The sequence below is a fragment of the Pantherophis guttatus genome, chromosome 1 (genome assembly GCF_059756535.1).
Source record: "Pantherophis guttatus breed Tessera chromosome 1, ASM5975653v1, whole genome shotgun sequence".
Lineage (NCBI taxonomy): Eukaryota > Metazoa > Chordata > Lepidosauria > Squamata > Colubridae > Pantherophis > Pantherophis guttatus.
Genome location: NC_142063.1, coordinates 279,375,299 through 279,394,919, shown reverse-complemented (window position 1 = coordinate 279,394,919; position 19,621 = coordinate 279,375,299). Strand labels below are relative to the sequence as shown.

Sequence of the window (19,621 nt, the reverse complement as noted above, 5' to 3'; positions counted from 1 at the left end):
ATCTTCAGCATTTCTTAAATGAAATTTGATTTCTCAAACATTGAACCCTGAGAAAAAAATTATATATTTATATATATATTATATACAATATATATGTATTATATGTTTAAAATAAAATTGATACATTTCAGATTTACAATTGAATTTTCCCATTTCCTTTCTTAAGACAAATCCATCTAAATCTTTAAATATAATTGAAAACGCAACTTAAGGTCTGACATACTTCTGTATCTGAGAATTTGACTGTCATAGTGGCTTTCTCATTGCCATTTCTTGTATGCTTGATGGCACAGATTAGAGGTATTTACCAGCATGTTCCAATGTATCTACCAGCATGTTCCCATGTCTGCCTAGAAGTCAAAGCTTTTACCTCTCAAGTCTTTTTTCAGTTTGCGAAGATCCTTACTGAACTCTTCAAATTTTAGCTGAGAAGCTTGAAAAAGATCCTGCGGTTCTGGAAGAGGGAAGATGCATTGTTCTTTTCCGGCATCCTGGCAAAACAAATAAGCAGGTCGAATAGATAACATAACATTGAGACAAGAACTACATATTTTTCTCTTTCATTAAATATGTTACCAAAGTGATTCAAGAGCAAGTATCGCTTAAGGCAGGGCTGGGGAATCTGGTGCTTTCGCCAGATTGTTTTGGCTCTGCTAAATTTCTATATTAGTGATACCGGTAGTATAACCTGTAAAGGGAATGTTCTTGATTGGGTGGTATTTAAATATCAGAAATAGCAATTCAGTGGCAAACTTAAGAGCTGGTTTGGTATAGCAGTTAAAGCACCAGGCTAGAAACCAGGAGACTGTGAATTTTACTCCTGCCTTAGGCTGGGTGACTTTGGGCCAGTCACTCTCTCTCAACCCAACTCACTTTCCAGGGTTGTTGTTATGGGGACAATAGGAGGAGGAAGGAGTATTAGATATGTTTGCCACCCTGTGTTAAAGATAAAAATAAAGACAGGATACATACATACATACATACATACATACATACATGCATGCATGCATGCATGCATACATACAGTACATACATACATACATACCAGGGGTGGGTTCTACTTACCTTTAGTACCGGTTCACAATGGGATCGTGCGCGTGCCTTGCTTTTGCGCATGCACAGAAGCTTCTGCGCATGCACAGATCGCTTCTGATGACATCAGGGTCAGTGGGCGGAGCCTCCCACCGGTTTTACTACCGGTTCTATAGAACCAGTTCCAAACCGGGGGCAACCCACCACTGATACATACACACATACACACACAAATAATCTGGTCAATTTTGCTTTACTTTGACAGATTTTAGCCAGTGATACTACTGAGTATTATGCTAGCAACATCTTTCACTGTTGAAAGTATATAAGCAAACAACAACCAAATTTATGAACTGCCTTCATTGCATGCTTAAGGAACCAGAAGATAAAAAAGATGACATTCAATATTGTGAAAGGAAATCCCTGAACATGCAACACTTTTTAAACTCGTCTTCATACTGCAAATACCTTCCTTAGAGGTTGAGAAATGAAGCTTGAGTTTGAAAAAGCAGATCGTGAGCATGTATGAAAGCATTTGTCACCTTATTCTTAGTTCCCTCAAGAAACCACCCTACTAGATCTCACCAAAAGGTTTTATATTAAATGACAGAAACAAAAACTATCCTAAAAGAAAAAAAGGTTAAATTGGAAGTTCATACTTACCTCATCAAAATTGCGCAAATAATATGAGACAATATATGACAGGAGACTCCTGCTGTTATCCTGTATAAGGTCAAAATTAAATAGCATTTATATATGAAATATATTGACATTTAGATTGAATAATTTGTATTTGTATAAATTTGGAGCACAGGTAGTCCTCAGATAACAACCACTCATTCAGTGGCTGTTCCAAGTTATGATGGTACTAAATGAGGAGACTCATGACTAGTCATAGTAGCTGTTGCTGTCATGTGATCATGGTTTGGATGCTCGGCAACCAGCTTGCAATTATGATGGTTGCAGCATCCCGCCATCACATGAGGACTGTGGTGGGTTTCAAAATTTTTTACTACCGGTTCTGTGGGTGTGGCTTGGTGGGTGTGGCAGGGGAAGGATACTGTAAAATCTCCATTCCCACCTCACTCTAGGGGAAGATTAAAATCCCCATTTCCTCCTGATCAGCTGGGACTCGGGAGGCAGAGAATAAATGGGGGTGGGGCCAGTCAGAAGTGGTATTTACAGGTTCTCCGAACTACTCAAAATTTCCGCTACCGGTTCTCCAGGACTGGTCAGAACCTGCTGAAACCCACCTCTGCATGAGGAGCCCTGGTGATGCAGTGGCTAGAATCCAGTATGTAGGCTAACTCTGCTCACAGTCTGGAGTTTGATCCTGATGGGCTCTAGAGTAACTCAGTTTTCTATCCTTCCGAAGTTAATAAAATGAGGATCCAGATTGTTGGGGGCAATATGCTGGCATTGTAAACCACTCACAGAGTACTGAAAAATACTATGAGAGTGGTATATAAGTCTAAGTGCCATTGCTATTGCTATTACATGTTGTGATCTTCACTGCCAACTTCCAACAAGAAAAGCCAATGATGAAACTGGCAGGAGTTCTCAAATGGTAATCATGTGACAACTATAATGTGGCGTGGCAGGAGAAGGATATTGCAAAATCTCCATTCCCACCCCACTCTGGGGCCAGCCAGAGGTGGTATTTGCCGGTTCTCCCAAACTACTCAAAGTTTCTGCTACCGGTTCTCCAGAACCTGTCAGAACCTGCTGAATAGCACCCTTGCTCCTGGTACATCCTTTTTTATACTTTCCCCCCCTAATACACATACAAGTAATCCTTGACTTATCACCACAATTGAGCCCAAAATTTATGTTGCTAAGTGAGAAATTTGTTAAGTGAGTTATGCCCCATTTTATAATTTTTCTTGCCACATTTGTTAATCATTGCATTTGTTAAGTTAGTAACATGGTTGTTAAGTGAATCTGAATTCCCCACTGACTTTGCTTGTCAGAAGATCACAAAAGGTTGATCATATGATCACTGGACACTACAACTGTCATAAATATGAACCAGTTGTCAAACATCCAAATGTAAATCACATGACCATGAGGATGCTGCAATGGTCATAAGTGTGAAAAATGGTCTCATGTCATTTTTTTTCAGTCATTGTAACTTTGAACAATCACTAAACAAAGTATTTTAAGTTGAGGACTACCTGTATTTTCTGCAAACATTGAATTACAAATTACAAACATCTGTAATTCCAATTTGTAGATAGAAATTAAGAATGAAAATTAAGAACATCAATTTGTTACACACCACTAGCATCCTAGAGTTACTACAAGACTAAATAACATAACATGTTTTATCTCTGCATGTGGAGATCCCTCCCTCCCTCCCTCCCTCCCTCCCTCCCTCCCTCCCTCCCTCCCTCCCTCCCTCCCTCCCTCCCTCCTTTCTTTCTTTCTTTCTTTCTTTCTTTCTTTCTTTCTTTCTTTCTTTCTTTCTTTCTTTCTTTCTTTGAATCAAACTCCTGGAGTGAGCAGTGAGTTAGCCTGCAGTACTGCATTCTAACCACTGCGCCATCAGAGCACTGAGAGCATGGGCCTTTCATGCTTAATAAAGCAATGCAGCATATTAAATGCCATAATAATTAAGGCATGGGAGGTAAAACTTACACTACTCTTGACATCTTTGAGTTTGGGAAGTATGTCTAATCCAAAGCCATCTGCTTGTCCTCTTGTCCTATTTCCACCATTCATGTAATTCCCAAAAGCTAGGACCAAGCCTAAAACTCGCATAACTCCTGAGCCACTTTTCAACATCTAAGGAAACAAGATGCAGAGAAGTTACTACAGAACATGTTAGAAACATTTCATTTTATTTATTAAAAAGTGTACGAACACATAGCTGTTGTCAAAACAATTGAATGCAATTTAATTTTAAATCACATCGGGATGATCCCAAAATAATCTTCAGTAATAATTACATTTATAATTCCTTACTATTATGTAGGTGTATCACAAATAAAAACAATCAAAGACATTTATATCTTGAGAAAAGGGGTTCCTGAACATTTGAAGCCAATACCCAAGTGCTATTTACAGATGCAGAAATATTAATTCTGTGAGCCTCAAACTTAAAAATAGTTTTTATTTTAAGATCAGTACAGTGCTGGGGAGCTTATGACTTTTCAAATATTGTTCAAGTACTCCACTATTGGACAGTGTGGAAAAGAGTTTTTGTTCTGCAGCATTTGTAATGAGATAAGTTCCCATCTATACCATAAGAGGAAGGTTTTCTAACGTTGCTTAAGGGAATAGAAACAAAACGGTGAACTGTAGTTTAGAGTAAGAGATATTTAAGTTCAGGTACTTGTCATTTTTTGCCAAAGCTTGCTCAAATGTCTTTACGTTAAACCTTTTTTATTAATATTGAACAACTTTAGCATGATAGGCTGGGCCCACTATAATCACTCTGGAGACAATTCTTGACGTGAAACCATCACACAAGAGATGCAGGAAATGCTGGATTAACTAAATGTAATGGTATTGGGAAAGACCTTTGGAGATAGAGCCAAGAGATGCTACCTAGGGAACAGTTAAGTAAGGGACAGCACAACCCACAACTGGGCAGTGGATGGGGCAAGAGACTCAGAAAAAACCTTCCTCAGTTTCTTAGATTATAAAGGAGATGGGCAGAGGGAAGAGAGATGTACTTTCAGACTTGCAAGATTTTTGTCAATTTAGCTTTACAATAAAGTATAATTAGCTCATCTGGTTGTGATTCCCATCTGGTTTACCCATGAGACTAACATCAGTCTTGCAATCTTTCCCACTACTTCCTTTACAACCCAAGAAACTAGGGGAGGAACCTTTCTGAGCCTGTTGCCTCTCCCATTATCCAGTTGTAGGTCATGCTGTCTTTTATCCAACTGTTCCCCTTGGCAGGATCTCTTGGCCTTTCCCATACACCATCAGACCAGCCTCCTAAAGCTACTAAGGAGGCAGTAGAACAGTAGATAAGCAAGCTGCAATTGTAGGAGAATGAGTTAGCTCTCCTGGCACTGAAATACATGAAAGAACCATGCAGGCTGAGCCCTATAATCAGTGCAAACATTTCTGAATGGAAGAAGTCATCTGGCAAAATTAAACTATGCAAATTAAACTGTATTAAGTATATTCATGATTTGGCAAATGTGAAAAATACAGAGCTTTGTAATAAAGGGGACACAGACAGTGGTGGCATTCAAGTAATTTAACAACTGGTTCTCTGCCCTAATGATTTCTTCCAACAACCAATTTGCCAAACTGCTCAGAAAGTTAACAACCGGTTCTCCCGAACTGGTGTGAACTGGCTGAATCCCACCACTGGACACAGATCTATCCTTTCCTTAAAGTATAGGAATTCTTGACAGCTACAAAAAATCTGGTGAGCAAAAAGTACCCCCCCCTTTAAAAAAAAAAGAACAAATGGCTATATTGATAACAGTAAGAGGATAAAAAGTTGGATAGCCTCATGTGTGCCTTCTTGTTCTCCTTCAAGAAAAAGTGGGATACAAATAAACAAACAGGCAAACCATCACACTGGACATGAATGGGAAACATTGACTTAATTGCCTAACAAAATAGATACACTACTGTTCTGTATATCATTCCCATTCCATTAAAATTAATAATAGTGAATGAAATATTTGGGGAAGGGACATATAGATGGGTTCCCATGAAAATTTCAGATGGAATACAATGCAAGGATTTTCTATTGCCTTAGTGACACTGCTTCCAGTTAAATTATATGGATTGACAGCAAAAAGTTTGTCAATGGCTTGACCTCTGATTGGTTGCAATGCAGAAAGCCTTAAATAGGATGAAACTGGTTCCAGCATAACAGCAGTGGCAATGCAAACAAGCATGACACAAGCTTTGGAAAAAGGCAACAAAGTTTGGGGACTGAGGAATTATTAAGTCCCTGAGGAACATGTCTTTAACTGAACATTTTTACACAATCTATTAATGCCCTGTAGATTTTTCCCATGGAGAATTGCAGCTATGGAAGCCTCACATGGAACTGAGAGTATTGAAAAGAAAAGGGGGGGAGTGTAATATACTCTCCTCCCACAATAGTTTCAAAATCATCTTTGCAGCATTGTCAATAGCAACTATGATTTGTTGAGACTGAAGAAGAATCTTGAAGTTATCGCGATATCTTCAAGATTATATAGCCTATGTAATATTAACTAATATTTGTTCATTGTTATAAAGCTAAGTGTGGGAGATTGCTGCTGTTGCCAATGCTGCCAAAATTACAATCAGATGATTATTATATATTATTACAGAAACAAAGGCACTTCTAAAAGAAAAAGTCAATGTATGTTTGTTTGGAAATACTGAAAGAAAGCCAGTGCCTGTTACAAAGAGAGAAGATTTTGTTTTGGCACAGGAAAAAGGTATATTATTCTCTAGAGGTTGATGTGCATTGGCTATAGACTTGTGGTGTTATTATACTTCAGCACCGAAAGCCAAACCTTAAGATTTACTTTGATCTTGAAGCACAATCATAAAATGTTCCATTCAGCAGGACTGCTATCCTTCACATTTAATGAGCATGTAAAATAAATAAAACTTTTGAAATATGAGTATTGTCGAATAAGGAAGATTAAATATCAGCCAATCTAGGTCTTGCATCAGATGATCCAGAACCTACCTCACACAGTTTCTGCAACAATTCCAGTTTGCTTCGGAGAGAGGAAATGCTTTCAGAGAATGTTGATTGGAACAGGATACAAAAGGCTCGTTCAGAGAAGTTGGGAATCAGGGAGAGCTCATAAAGAAACCTGGAGATATTAAAGAAAAACATGACTGAGTTCTATTAAAAGAACTTGATGGACAAAAATAGGTTCAGATTTATAGTCTAAAATCATTCCCAATTAAACCAATGAATAATGAAAATTTGTTCTGAATAGGAACAGATTATCTGTATGACTGTGGAACCCAAACATAGGGGGAACAAAGGACTAATAGCAGGTGGAGGATATTTATTGGTTTTGGACACAACAAGACACAACAAGAACAATGAGATCCATTCCTTCTCTGAAACTGGCAGTGGAACTTCTGAAGCTACCTAGAAGTCTTTCACCTGAAATGAGATTTCCAGTAGATACAGATACCTCTCACCCCTTACCAACTCAATCTAGCCAGTGCTAAGCAATGAAAAAACAACTGTTTTGCAAATAGTGACTGTCATTTTAATTTCCCATAAGGACACTGTTATCCCAACAGAGAAATATTCTGACACTTGCCTTGAGGAAAAAGAAGACAGTGGGGAAAGAGATGATCTATTAAAATATGTGTCCCTTGAAAGGATTTAGGTCCTCAGAGAAAGGACTAATAGTGCTGTCCTGTTACTGGGGCTCAGAACTTTAGTTCAGATATTGAATGTGATTCACTCAACAGCAGCAGAAAAAATAGATAAAAAAATAAATGATCTAGATCAGGGGTGTCAAACTTGATTTCATTGAGGGCCGCACCAGGGTTGTGTTTGACCTTGGGGGCTGGGGTGGGTATGGCCAGGATGGGTGTGGCCATCTTGATGTCACTCGTGTCGGGGGCGTCAGTGGTGGCCTGAGCGCTCTGCCAGAGAAAACAGGCTCCCGAACTCTGTTTTCAGCCACAATGGCCTCCTGCCGCCTTCTGCCAGGGAAAAATGGAACGGGGGGGGGGGGGCTGGCTGCATGCAGCTGTCCCAAGTTCTGTTTTCGCTGGCAGAGGACTGTGGGCCGGTCATTTGCTGTTTCTAGGTCGGCCTTGTGGGCCTTGTATCGGCCTTGTGGGCCTTGTGTCAGCCTTGTGGGCCAGATCTAAACACCCCAAAGGCCGGATCTGGCTCCCGGGCCTTGAGTTTGACACCCCTGATCTAGATGGAAGTATAGACTTGGGGTCTGTACAGGTTTATATAAGAGGAGGATGGGAATAATCATCAGATATTGCTGCAAAATCTTACTTCTCCCTCCTGATAGAGGACTGGTTAATACAGAAGTACACACATATATGCACACATATACATGCACCTTTGCCTGAAAATTTAAATTAATAACTAAATGTCCTGGGACTTTCCATAACAAAAATCTTGATAGATAGGTGAGATCTTGCAAGATTTCAGCTATTTCACATGATAATTCAACTATTTTTAGCATATAATCAGGCAGTTCGGGAGATGAATTAACATTATAAGAAAAGTGACATCAAATATATTTTGGTGTCTATTGAATACTATGTCTGTAAATGCAGTTACTATACACACATGTGCGCATGCGCACACATACACACACGCACACACACACACAAACCTAAATTGAGTACATTTGAAGTAGGGATTAAGATGTAAATCCAAAGAATGTGCAAGAGAAAAGGAAGTATCAAGGTTATGGAAAAATAGCTAAGCAGGGATAAGGATCAGATGAAACCTATTCTCATGAAGCAAATAGTTCTTTCTGGGGAGAAGCAAACAAACCAAAAGACTTGTAGTAAATTCATCTACTGGAAGAAGAATTGGGAAAACAGGAGGGCATCACTATTGTACAAATCACCAGAATAGCTCAAGAATATCGTAATCCAGTTTTCTCAAACAAAGTGGAACTGAATCTCATGGTTATTATATGTATTGAACTGGTAAATTATTTGTTTCAGTTAGAACAATTTGTGTTGTAACTGAACCTGAACTAAAAAGTTAATAGTTGACTCTCTCCAACCAGTGTAGATGGTTTATAGTATCCTTACTGTTCAGGTTTGTCCAAAGATTTGGCATTCTCCTTTTCTTTACTTGATTTGCCATGCTTTTCTATCTTTTCCAGTTCATCAGATTGTGCTCTCTTGAAAAAAGATTCATAAATATAAAGAAAATTATGAATGGAAGTAATACATAATCATGTATATAAATAAGTATTCAGGAAATTAAATAATGTTTACAATTCAATTATAACCATTCAATTATAATTCCTTCAATTTATTTTAATTATTTATACAGAAAGATATTCAATATTTAACATAAATAATGTGGTAAACTTCATGAAATAATGTTAGACATAAAATGTTCACCCAGACAACTATCATTAAATAAAACCTACATAGTTATGATATTAAACATTTCCAATGTCATTTTATTCAAGCATGGATTAAGTTGATTCATATGTTAACTACAAAGCCACTTTTTGTTTTTTAAATAGAAAAGGGAGAGAAAAACTTTTTAAAGAAAGACATAATTATTTTAAATTCACACTCAAGATGACTTTAATTATGAGAGATTCAATTAGTTTACAGGGCATTATTTAAACAGAAATAGGCACGACAATTTGAATCCAAAATTGCAGTGTATGATTTTTGCAGTAATTCTTAGTTGCCTTTATATTAATGTTGATTTCTTCTCTCCAACTAACTGTATACAAAGGATATTCAAAAATGTACTTTTACACAAAAATCTATTTTGAGATAAAAGCAATACAATGAACATTCTGTTAGAGCGTTCTACAATTTATTATCTGGAATATACCAAATTGGAAATTACTGATTTACAGGTATGATTAGGAGATACTATTTTCTTTCAGCAGTATTCTGTTCCAGGTAAAGAATAACAGAGTATTGTTAGTAATACGTTTACATTCCACCTTTATTTCTATAGAGCTCAAGGCAATGTGCATACCATACACAATAACATCTTCCCTGTGAGGTGGGTTGGATTTAGAGACAGTGATTGTTATTTTAAAGTATTTTCAAAGAATTTTTCCTAAATGGAATTCCAGTCACAGAACTTTAATGCTTATAAAAATATGTCCTTCCTTCTGAAATTGAAACCCAGACATATAGCTTAGGCCACGGGTCAGCAATCTTAAACACTCAAAGAGCCATTTGGACCCATTTTCCACAGAAAAGAAAACACTGGGAGCCACAAAACCCTTTTGACATCTAAAATGAAAATAACACTGCATATATCGTTTTTAAAAACTTTTTTTATACTATGTATAAAAAAACTACAATGTGTTGTATTTATGAAATCAATGACCTGCTGCAGAGAAAACACATTTTTATTTCTGCATGCAACAAAAACATTTTGAATTCCGAAAAAAAAGATGGATTGAAAAGCTCAATAAATCACGTGCTGGCGGGTGTCACACACTGGCAGTTGTGATGCATATTTTGCGTGACAGGGAGCTGCAGCAGAGGGATGAAAGAGCCACATGCGGCTCCAGAGCTGTGGGTTGCAGACCCCTGGGTTAGGCACTCATCATATCCCTAGCTCTTAAACTATCAACCTTAGAACTTATGCATTAAAAAAGAAAGCTGTGCAAAATCTTTAATGCTTTTGCATGATTTAATATTGGAAAGCAAATTTCTAGCATCTAATTGGCAAGGATGTTTCAACTGAGCTTTAATTCTAAGCCGAAGAACAAGTAAGAACTATGGTAGTAGCCTCTGACAATGTCTCATAATTAGACTACAAATGAGACAATCGGTCTATTTATGAAAACTAATGGAATAAAACACAACCATAGCTAATACGAAATGTTTGAAAACGTTACAGCATAGAAGTGTCAGATTTCTAACGTAATATAAATTATTCTGAATTATGCAAGAATCTGTGTTAGAGCAGTGATCGCTTTATGTTCCCTGAATACAGCAATGTACTAGTTATTCACAAAGGAATCATACGCTGAAAACTTGCACGAAGTACAAAATGTCACTGCCAGCAACAATCGGCATGCAAGACACAATCCTGGGAAGTGGTAAGGGTGGGGGTGGAGGGAGATACTTTGCCAGATTGAGAGGTCCAAGAGCTGCAGGCCACATGGGAAAAATTACGCTAAATTAATGCTTGAGGATGTTTTGGCAAATCCATGTTTCTGTAGTGGCTGTCCAAATCTTGTTAGTTTTTCTGAGATTTACTGCAGCCAATCAAAAATAGAGTTACAAAAGATCAAGCAACTTTCTGAACAATGAACCACTCGCTCAAATCCCCATCTGGAACAAAATGAATAAGCAGCACACGTGTATGTGAAAAAAATGACAGCGTTATGCCCTTTGTGAAATAGGTTCTTAAAAGTTACATATTATTCAGTTCTGTAGTTCTCTCTGTTATTTTTTTATGCATGCAGAGGAATTCCCAAGATGTGGAATCTGATAATAGGAAAGAAAGGCAAATTATCATTAAAAATCCAGGCTAATGGAAGACAGCATTGCTTCTAATGTATGTGGATCTGGGACATCTATCATAAGTAAAGTATACTTAAAGTCTCCAAAGTAAGCAAAATAACAGATCTTCTGTTTCCCCAGAGGCCTGTGTCAAAAAGGCAACCATTGCTTGCTTATAAATGTTTATTTATTAGATTTAAATGTTGTCCAACTCTATGACGCTAGGCCAGCAGTCTCCAAGTTTTGCCGACTGGTGGGGGGTGAGGAGGAGGGGATGTTGCCATGCAAGTGGTGCACACAACTCCATTTGTACAAGTGGCGGCACAACACCTGCTGTTCACACAAATGGAGCTTTGAGCGTGTGTGCTTGTCCATGGCCCAGTTCCGAATGGGCTGTGGCTCGGTACTGGGCTGCTACCCAAAGGTTGGGGACCCCTCTCTAGTTAGCTTATACTAAAAAGTAGAGAAGAAAAAAGTCCCATGGCTCCAGAGAAACATATTCCTATAACATGTCATACAACCAACAGGATCTCTATAAATTAGTCTCTATCCATGCTGTTCCTCCAGGTTTGGTTATAAATAAAATCTTAGAAATGTCAAAATCCTTAGTAAACATATCTAAAGAAATTAAATCACACCAATCAATCTTTCATTATTTTCCAAAACAGATATATTTTAAGGGCCTAAGAAGATTACAAATATTACAAATTTATTTGAGTCACTTATGATCAAAGCCCAGGTGAGATGAGGTGGATATGTCTTCATAACGGATGACCACTATATACCTCACCAGTTACTGTATAGTGTACTGGAATCTGGTAAGAGACCTCAAGGTCAACCACTCAAGTACTACCAAAAAGTTGAAAAAGAAACCGTACACCGCTGTGACATCCAGCCAAGGGAACTGGAAGCTACAATTGCAGATGGAAGCCAGAGGCGAGCCCTGTGCTATGAAGATGCTACCAACTTTGAAAAAAGATGCCACAAAAACCTAATAGAAAACCGTGAACGGTCTTAAAATAACACCCACAGTTACTACAAAATGGACTTCCAGTGCCCCCCACTGTGCTAGATTCTGGATTTCCAGACTGGGACTGCAGAGTTACCTCTGTGTCCACAGATGACCTGCACAACAGCCTGAAAAATTACTCTATATATTGGATTACTGAAGGAATCTGGGACTTTATGCAAGCAAAGATTAGACTTGAAAAATAATTTTGTCTCTCTTTTATAATGCTAAAATTCTGATATTCAGTGAAACTGAATGGGGAAAATTTAGAGGAAAACTTGCAGCTAAAACTATGGGATTTGCAAAGGCCCCTAAATTTCAACTACGGAAGTTATAATGGTCTCTATTGTAACAGAAACTAAAACAAATTGACCAATGCTAAATGTAATTAGTGTCCAGCGATCACAAAACTTAACTACTAACTCCAGAATCAACATGATATGATTCTGAGTATCCATCTCTTACAAATAATCGTGGATTATAGTTTTCTGCCTTACTATTTGGGTTCTTATCCACTGTGCACTAGGTAAGATCCAGCCAGGCTCTTACAAATAATGAGATTTAAAATAGACTAAAGCTCATTTCGTCTTTGATGTGCACAATACAAAACCTAGCTTTCAAACCTTTAATTATTTCCTGATTACAACATATCTGGATGAAGCTTTGGTGAGATGGCAAAGGATTAAGCATTCCTCTCCCCTGATTCGGATCAGTGTCACGAACAATAACAAGTAGGCTTGGAAGTTATTATTCTGCATCAGTTAGATTACTACATATTCATACATCATGGTGGAAATGTTGTTTATAACATTATTTGGGAGGAAAACAAGCAAACATCTTGAAGACTTCTAATCTCTTAGTAAAAGGTCTCTAGTTTTGAGTCTTGAAATCAAACACAAGTTTCCACATGGCATCTAATGTAGTGTGAGAAGAAAACCTCCCTGATGCAGGGATTTGGGTGTATGAGGCACCATATGGGAAGGTATCTGTATGCATGTTGTACAATAGCAAAGGAAGACTTTGAAAATGTGATTTTACTCTTTTCCAAACATCAATATGAACATGTCCAGGAAATAGATAATTTACTATTCTCACCGGATCTTTCTGATGCAAGCAGAAATTTTGTAACATATTATTTGGGTAATGAGACAGAACCCTTTAAAGATAATTTTGGCTATATATCACTCCTTTCTTCTTTTCTTTTTTAAAACCTAAACTAAATATATTGTATATATAGGAAATAAAAAAAGAGGAATTTCCCCCTCAAAGACATTGTTTCAAAGGAATATTTAGCAGATGGTTCACATAAAATTTCATTAGCTCCTGATTACATTTGACACATCTTTGAAATGATACATTGAAATAAGTTAAATAGAAACCTGCTGGGTGAAAACTAATTATGATTCAGAACAAACAGAATGCAGGATTACTATATATTCTTTTATAGTTTCCTATTCGTTATACTTCACATTAAAAACCAAAACATTTTGATAAAAACATCTTGGAAGGCAGTCTTCAGAGCCCATAAATCTAGGGCTGTTCATAAAGATACAGTTCTTTACAGGTATTATCTCCTGCAGCAGAGTTATATCTATGACTAACAAAGCCAGTTTCAGGACCTCTCTTTGGCTGACCTCCTTCTTGGACTGTAATAAATGCAGTTTAGTGAAGGAAACAAATAAAAAGAGTAACAAATCCACCACCTTGTCAATGGTTAAATGACAGACTGTGGCCTCTTGGCCATGATGAAAACTGAGCAGAGGGATAGGTGGAAGGCAGAGAACTAAAAGTTGCAGCTCTTTGTTGTTAGCCCACTCATTCATCTCATGTAACTAGTCTAATCAATTGAGGCCACCTTGTGAATGGTTAAATGCAAGTCTGTGCATCTTACAATAGAATCTGGGATCTCTAAAACTAATCACAAGACCCAAATTGTTTCATTTAAATGAGGAGGTATTTCAAATAATATGAATCAAGCTGTTCAAAGCAAGTGCTATCAATTTAAATTATATAGAGAGATGATGGTTGAGATGTGGTGATGATTGCCCATACTCAACAGCTTCTAGATCAAGATCACGTGAAGTCTTTATAATGCCTTGGTAAGGCCACACTTGGAATATTGTGTTCAGTTTTGGTCACCATGTAAAAAAGATGTTGAGACGCTAGAAAGAGTGCAGAGAAGAGAAACAAAGATGATTAGGGGACTGGAGGCTAAAACATATGAAGAACGGTTGCAGGAACTGGGTATGTCTAGTTTAATGAAGAAAAGGACTAGAGGAGACATGATAGCAGTGTTCCAATATCTCAGGGGTTGCCACAAAGAAGAGGGAGTCAAGCTATTCTCCAAAGCACCTGAGGGTAGAACAAGAAGCAATGGGTGGATACTAATCAAGGAGAGAAGCAATTTAGAACTAAGGAGAAATTTCCTGACAGTTAGAACAATTAATAAGTGGAACAACTTGCCTGCAGAAGTTGTGAATGCCCCAACACTGGAAATTTTTAAGAAGATGTTGGATAACCATTTGTCTGAAGTGGTGTAGGGTTTCCTGCCTATGCAGGGGGTTGGACTAGAAGACCTCCAAGGTCCCTTCCAACTCTGTTATTCTATTCTATTCTAGATATACTCAATATATATATATATATTCATTATATACATAATGGAAATGGAATAGATATTACGATCAAAGTCTCAACTTGGGTTGTTCTTCTTTTTGCCTTTCCCATGATCTGTTTTATCTATCAATAAATGAGGATAATAAACATCCTAACTTTAATAACAAGATACACATCTGTAGAAATAAAGCACTGTAAGTGAGAAACAAATCTGCACCCTCAAGGCTAAATAAGCTTTCTTACTATAACGGAATATATAATAACCTTGGGAAAAGAGAAGAGGAAAAAAATCAAATAAGACAGGCAGGATCCCACAATCACTTAATGGTCTGAAAACAGAACTCAAGAAAGACCTGCCCAAATGGTTCAAGTAAGTTAGTTAAAAGTGGAGGAAGGAAGTTTGTGCCTTCAGGTTTTCAAGATTCTGCTAAGCAGCCTTACAATAAAGTAAGATTAGTTCATCTTGTCCTGTTTCATGTCTGGTTTGCCTGGGAGAGCTGACACCTACATCTATGTAACAAGTCTGCTTGCATTGTACTTACAGGGACTCTCTCTTTTCCTGAGAATTCTTATTATAATCAGTGTCTAGTGTGAAAAACTCCCAAATATATTGAACTTCCTTCTGTAATTCTATATAATTCCTTCCAGAGACTGGAAGACTCTGAATGAGAAATAACATCATAACTACATAGTATGATGGACTGCAGGGCTGGCACAATGTGTAACATGTCCACACTGGTGCAATAAGACTGGGTGTTTTGTTATTATGATTTATTGGGTTAGGGATTTTCTGTCTTCACTATGAGTTGTATTGTGTTTGTGGGGGGAGGTGCACTGAGGGAGCTCAACCAATCTCATTGTACTTATGTTGTGCACTGTCCATAAAGATTTGAATTTGAATTTGAGACTGGAAATGAATGATTGATGTTTTTCAGTGGTATACAGTATATAACAATACCACAATCTATTTCTTGCTTTTTTTCCCCTCTACTTCAGTCTTCCCCCTATCTAGTTCTCTTCTTTCTAAAAGATATACTATAATACTTTTCTTCAGTTCAGCTGTAGTACAAATTTAATATGAATTAATATAAAGACCTGGCTTTGCCAGTTGACTTTGGGCCCCAATGAGGGTATATCATTCTGGAAGTGGTTGACGAATTAAGAAAAGACCCCACTTTTCCCCGTGCACCCTGCTCCCTTCCTCCCCATATTTTTAAGTTTAATCTTTACTATTATTATAAATATTTATTTTTGATGGTCTTACTGGTTTTTATTGTTGTAGGCCATGGGTGTCAAACTTGCGGCAACACATTGCCGTCCCATGATGTATCATGGCAATTTTCCCCTTCGCAGATCTGGGGTGTGTGTGGCCTGCACATGACGCATCCGGTCCGTGGCCGCCAGTTTGACACCCCTGTCAGCTGTCCAGCATTGACTCAAAGTGAAATGGGGGGCAAAAAATCCAATAAATAAAATAAAGTTTGTGTTAACACAAAACATGAATTCTTCCTATATTGCTTTATCTATATTTCTGACATCTCATTATAATTCATTAATTTTGACATCTCAGTTCATGAAATCATAGCAAATTGATTATTAAGTATAAGACGCTTTCTAAGTAAAAAATCAGCAGAAGTTAGTAATAGTTTGATTTCTTTCATTAGCTAAAATAAATGGTCATTTAGACACCTGTAGTTTAGTTAGTTTAGTTAGTCATAAAGAAGAAGCAGTGGTCATTTAATGCATTATTATTCTTTTTTTTATCATTGGGGAGAGAAAGCAGTAGTAGGAATGACAGCTTAATTTAACTGGGTGAATGTTCATTTGTCAATCTTATATTTCTACAGATGACTAAGTGTTTGGGCAAATCCTGGGATTGATGTTATTCTTTGTAAAGCCTAATACAATAAAAAGATGGCCATCCAGTGGTAGGATTCAAATAATTTAACAACTGGTTCTTTGGCCAGCTAGAGATTAGGGATTAGCCAGTTCTCTGAACTGGGTAAAAAGTTAACAACCAGTTCCCCTGAACTGGTGCAAACCAGCTGAATCCCACCTCTGCTAATTACTCATTTTGTATGATTAAAACTTCCCAAATGCTTTCGAAAACAACAAAACAGCAAGATGATCAACAATAAAAATATCAAAATGTATGCAATAGGGAAAATGTCACAATTTTAATTTAAAATTATAGGGAATTATAAGGAGTTTCCTAAGTAATATTTTTTAAAAAAGTCAAACCACATTAACAATTAGAAAACAGAGGTTTTGTATTCAGTTATTTATGTATTTTAGAAGTCACCCAACTCCAGAATGATTCTGAGTCATTTACATTTAAAATAGGACAAAATAATAACTCAAAGTCTGGAAGGATAGACAGGTGTTTAAAAACTTGTGGAACATCATCGTGGTGGGAGCTAATAGATATCCGAAGGAATCTTAATCCAGAGAAGACAGGCCTCCTGGGTCCTGATAATTGGCATTGCTTGATTGAGAGGACTCAAATTGCACCAACTCTGTCTAATCTTATTGGATGGACAAAGATATTCTATAATCCTATGAAATCCTTCCTGGCACAAAAGAAGGGACTTCATAGGACATTATCAATGCCTTGAATTATCCCTGGAACTTCAATGGAAACCAGGGCAGCCTGTGGAACAATGGAATCATATGGGCATACAAAGGCAGGCCCAGCACTGCTAATGCCATTGCATTCTGATCCAGTTGCAGCTTCTAAGTAGTCTTCAGTGGCACTCTATGCACAACACATTGCAATTTTCTGACTGTGAAAGGACTAGGGCATAATTGATCATCTGGAAAACTCCTGATCCAGGAAAGGCTGCAACCGTTGGACAGATGAAACTGTACCAAAGCCGTAGCTGTGAATCCAAAATGACCCCTTGATTGAGCACCAAAGGAAGATATTATACAATTGAAATATAACTGTGGAAAAGGTCATGTTAAAGAAACATGACAATGTATGTATTGAGTTGTCCAACTTAAATATTAGTTCAATACATAAAAGTTCATCAACTCCCATGTCATTTGAATACTTTTTATTAAAATGGTCCCATAAATTAAATAAAAAAAAAACATAGTGATTGAGATAAGTAAACCTTTATTGGAGCATTTGACCAATATGTGCAACACGAAACACACACACACACACACACACACACACGTAATATACATAAATCTATTTAAAATTAGAAAACAAAACAAATGAAGAGTAAGTATGAAGACCAAAGGAAAGTAATAACAATGTCCTCCTTGAATGAATGATTGTCTACTTTTTTCAAATGAAAAATTTAATAGGAACTGTGGAAAAACAAATACTTATGTAACGATTAGATAAAAATATATTTACTGTCTTAAAACCAGATAGATTAATAAGCCTAAACTAGGGTCCTTTGCTGTAGGCTAACAGACCAAAGGACTACAATATGTTTAGTAACTATGTAGTCTAACAATACTTGAATTCCTTAGTAAACAGGAATTGAGCCTCAGGATTGTGGCTTTTGAAATTAGGGTGTGTTTAGACTTGGAGGCTGCCCAAACTTCTTTCACATCTCGAAGGAAAAGCACCATGCCAAACATATGTAATCAGCAAAAAAAAAAAAAAGTGATTACATTTTGAAGAAAGATCATAAAACAAATGCTCCCATATGTTGCAGAGATCAAATAGAATATCTGAGAACTTGCACTGCAATATTTTAACTATATAGTAAAAAGAATGTTCTGATCTGACAATTAATGCAGTGTATGAAAAATAACAGAAAAGGTCATGTAAGTTAATAAAAAAATTTAGAATAAGGAACAACTTATTCTAAAATATGGATATGGGTAAGGGAAAGCGAATTAACTCAAGTTTTGCTTAAAATCTAATCAATTCAGATAAGTAATTTATCATCTCCTGAATCATAAATTGTGGGTCAAAGACAAAGGAAAACAGGAACCAATTATCTCTCATCATCCTAACACTCTTTATTTATTTATTGTTTTATTTATTGGTTCTATTTATATGCTGCCCTTCTCTGGAGACTCAGGGCGGCTTACAATGCGTTAAGCAATAGCCTTCATACTTTTGTATATACCTGCTTAGTAGGGCTTTTGGCCCCCTCTAAGCGGTGTTCTTTTTTATACGAAGTCAGCTTATTGCCCCCACAATCCGGGTCCTCATTTTACCTACCTCGAAAGGATGGAAGGCTGAGTCAATCTTGAGCCTGGTGAGATTTGAACTTGTAGTAATTGCAGGCAGCTGGTGCTACTTAATAGCACTTTAGTCTGCTGCGCCACCAAGGCTCCTCTTAATGGGGAAATTAATGAAATGATTATCTAAACCAGTATATTTATAGCATATATGGCACATCAGAGTTGTTACTGGGTTTATTTTTTCAATAGATGAGTTAATTAGGTAGGTATTTGAGTCACTTGGAGTTGCTTTAAATAGAAATGGAGGATAAAATATTTAGCAGAAATTAAATGAATTGTATATAATCCAAAGTTTTCATCATTACAGCTCATCTGGATAAGAGGAAATACTCTGAAAATAAAAGTAGATGCTACCTAGGACTGCATTAGCTTTTTTAGCAGCTGCTGCACACTTTTGGCTCATACTTAAGTAGTGGTTTGCTAGGACGCTAACTCCCTTAGATGCTACTGTTGAACCAGGTACCACCTATTTTATACTTGCGTATTTGATTTTTCTTGTTTATATGTAGGCACTTGCTTTTCTCATCACTCAATTGTATTTTGTTGAATGGGGCTCACTGTTCAAACTTATCAAGATCCTTCTGAATCTTGAGTCTATCTTCTAAATGTTAGCTA

General features: G+C 37.1%; 1 protein-coding gene across 3 annotated transcripts in view; it reads right to left on the bottom strand.

Annotated features, from left to right (window-relative positions):
• Positions 1 to 19,621, bottom strand: part of FMN2 (formin 2) — a 183,907-nt gene that overhangs the window by 56,193 nt on the left and 108,093 nt on the right. For all 3 annotated transcript variants that reach the window (XR_004593074.2, XR_015731460.1, XM_034428275.3), the window contains exons 9-13: positions 8,767 to 8,858; positions 6,695 to 6,824; positions 3,670 to 3,816; positions 1,696 to 1,755; positions 371 to 491 (exon numbers count right to left, since the gene is read on the bottom strand). Coding sequence is in view for 1 of the 3 variants with exons in the window: in XM_034428275.3 (XP_034284166.2) it covers positions 371 to 491; positions 1,696 to 1,755; positions 3,670 to 3,816; positions 6,695 to 6,824; positions 8,767 to 8,858 (550 nt within the window). In the remaining 2 variants the exon portion in view is untranslated. The remainder of the gene's footprint in view (positions 1 to 370; positions 492 to 1,695; positions 1,756 to 3,669; positions 3,817 to 6,694; positions 6,825 to 8,766; positions 8,859 to 19,621) is intronic.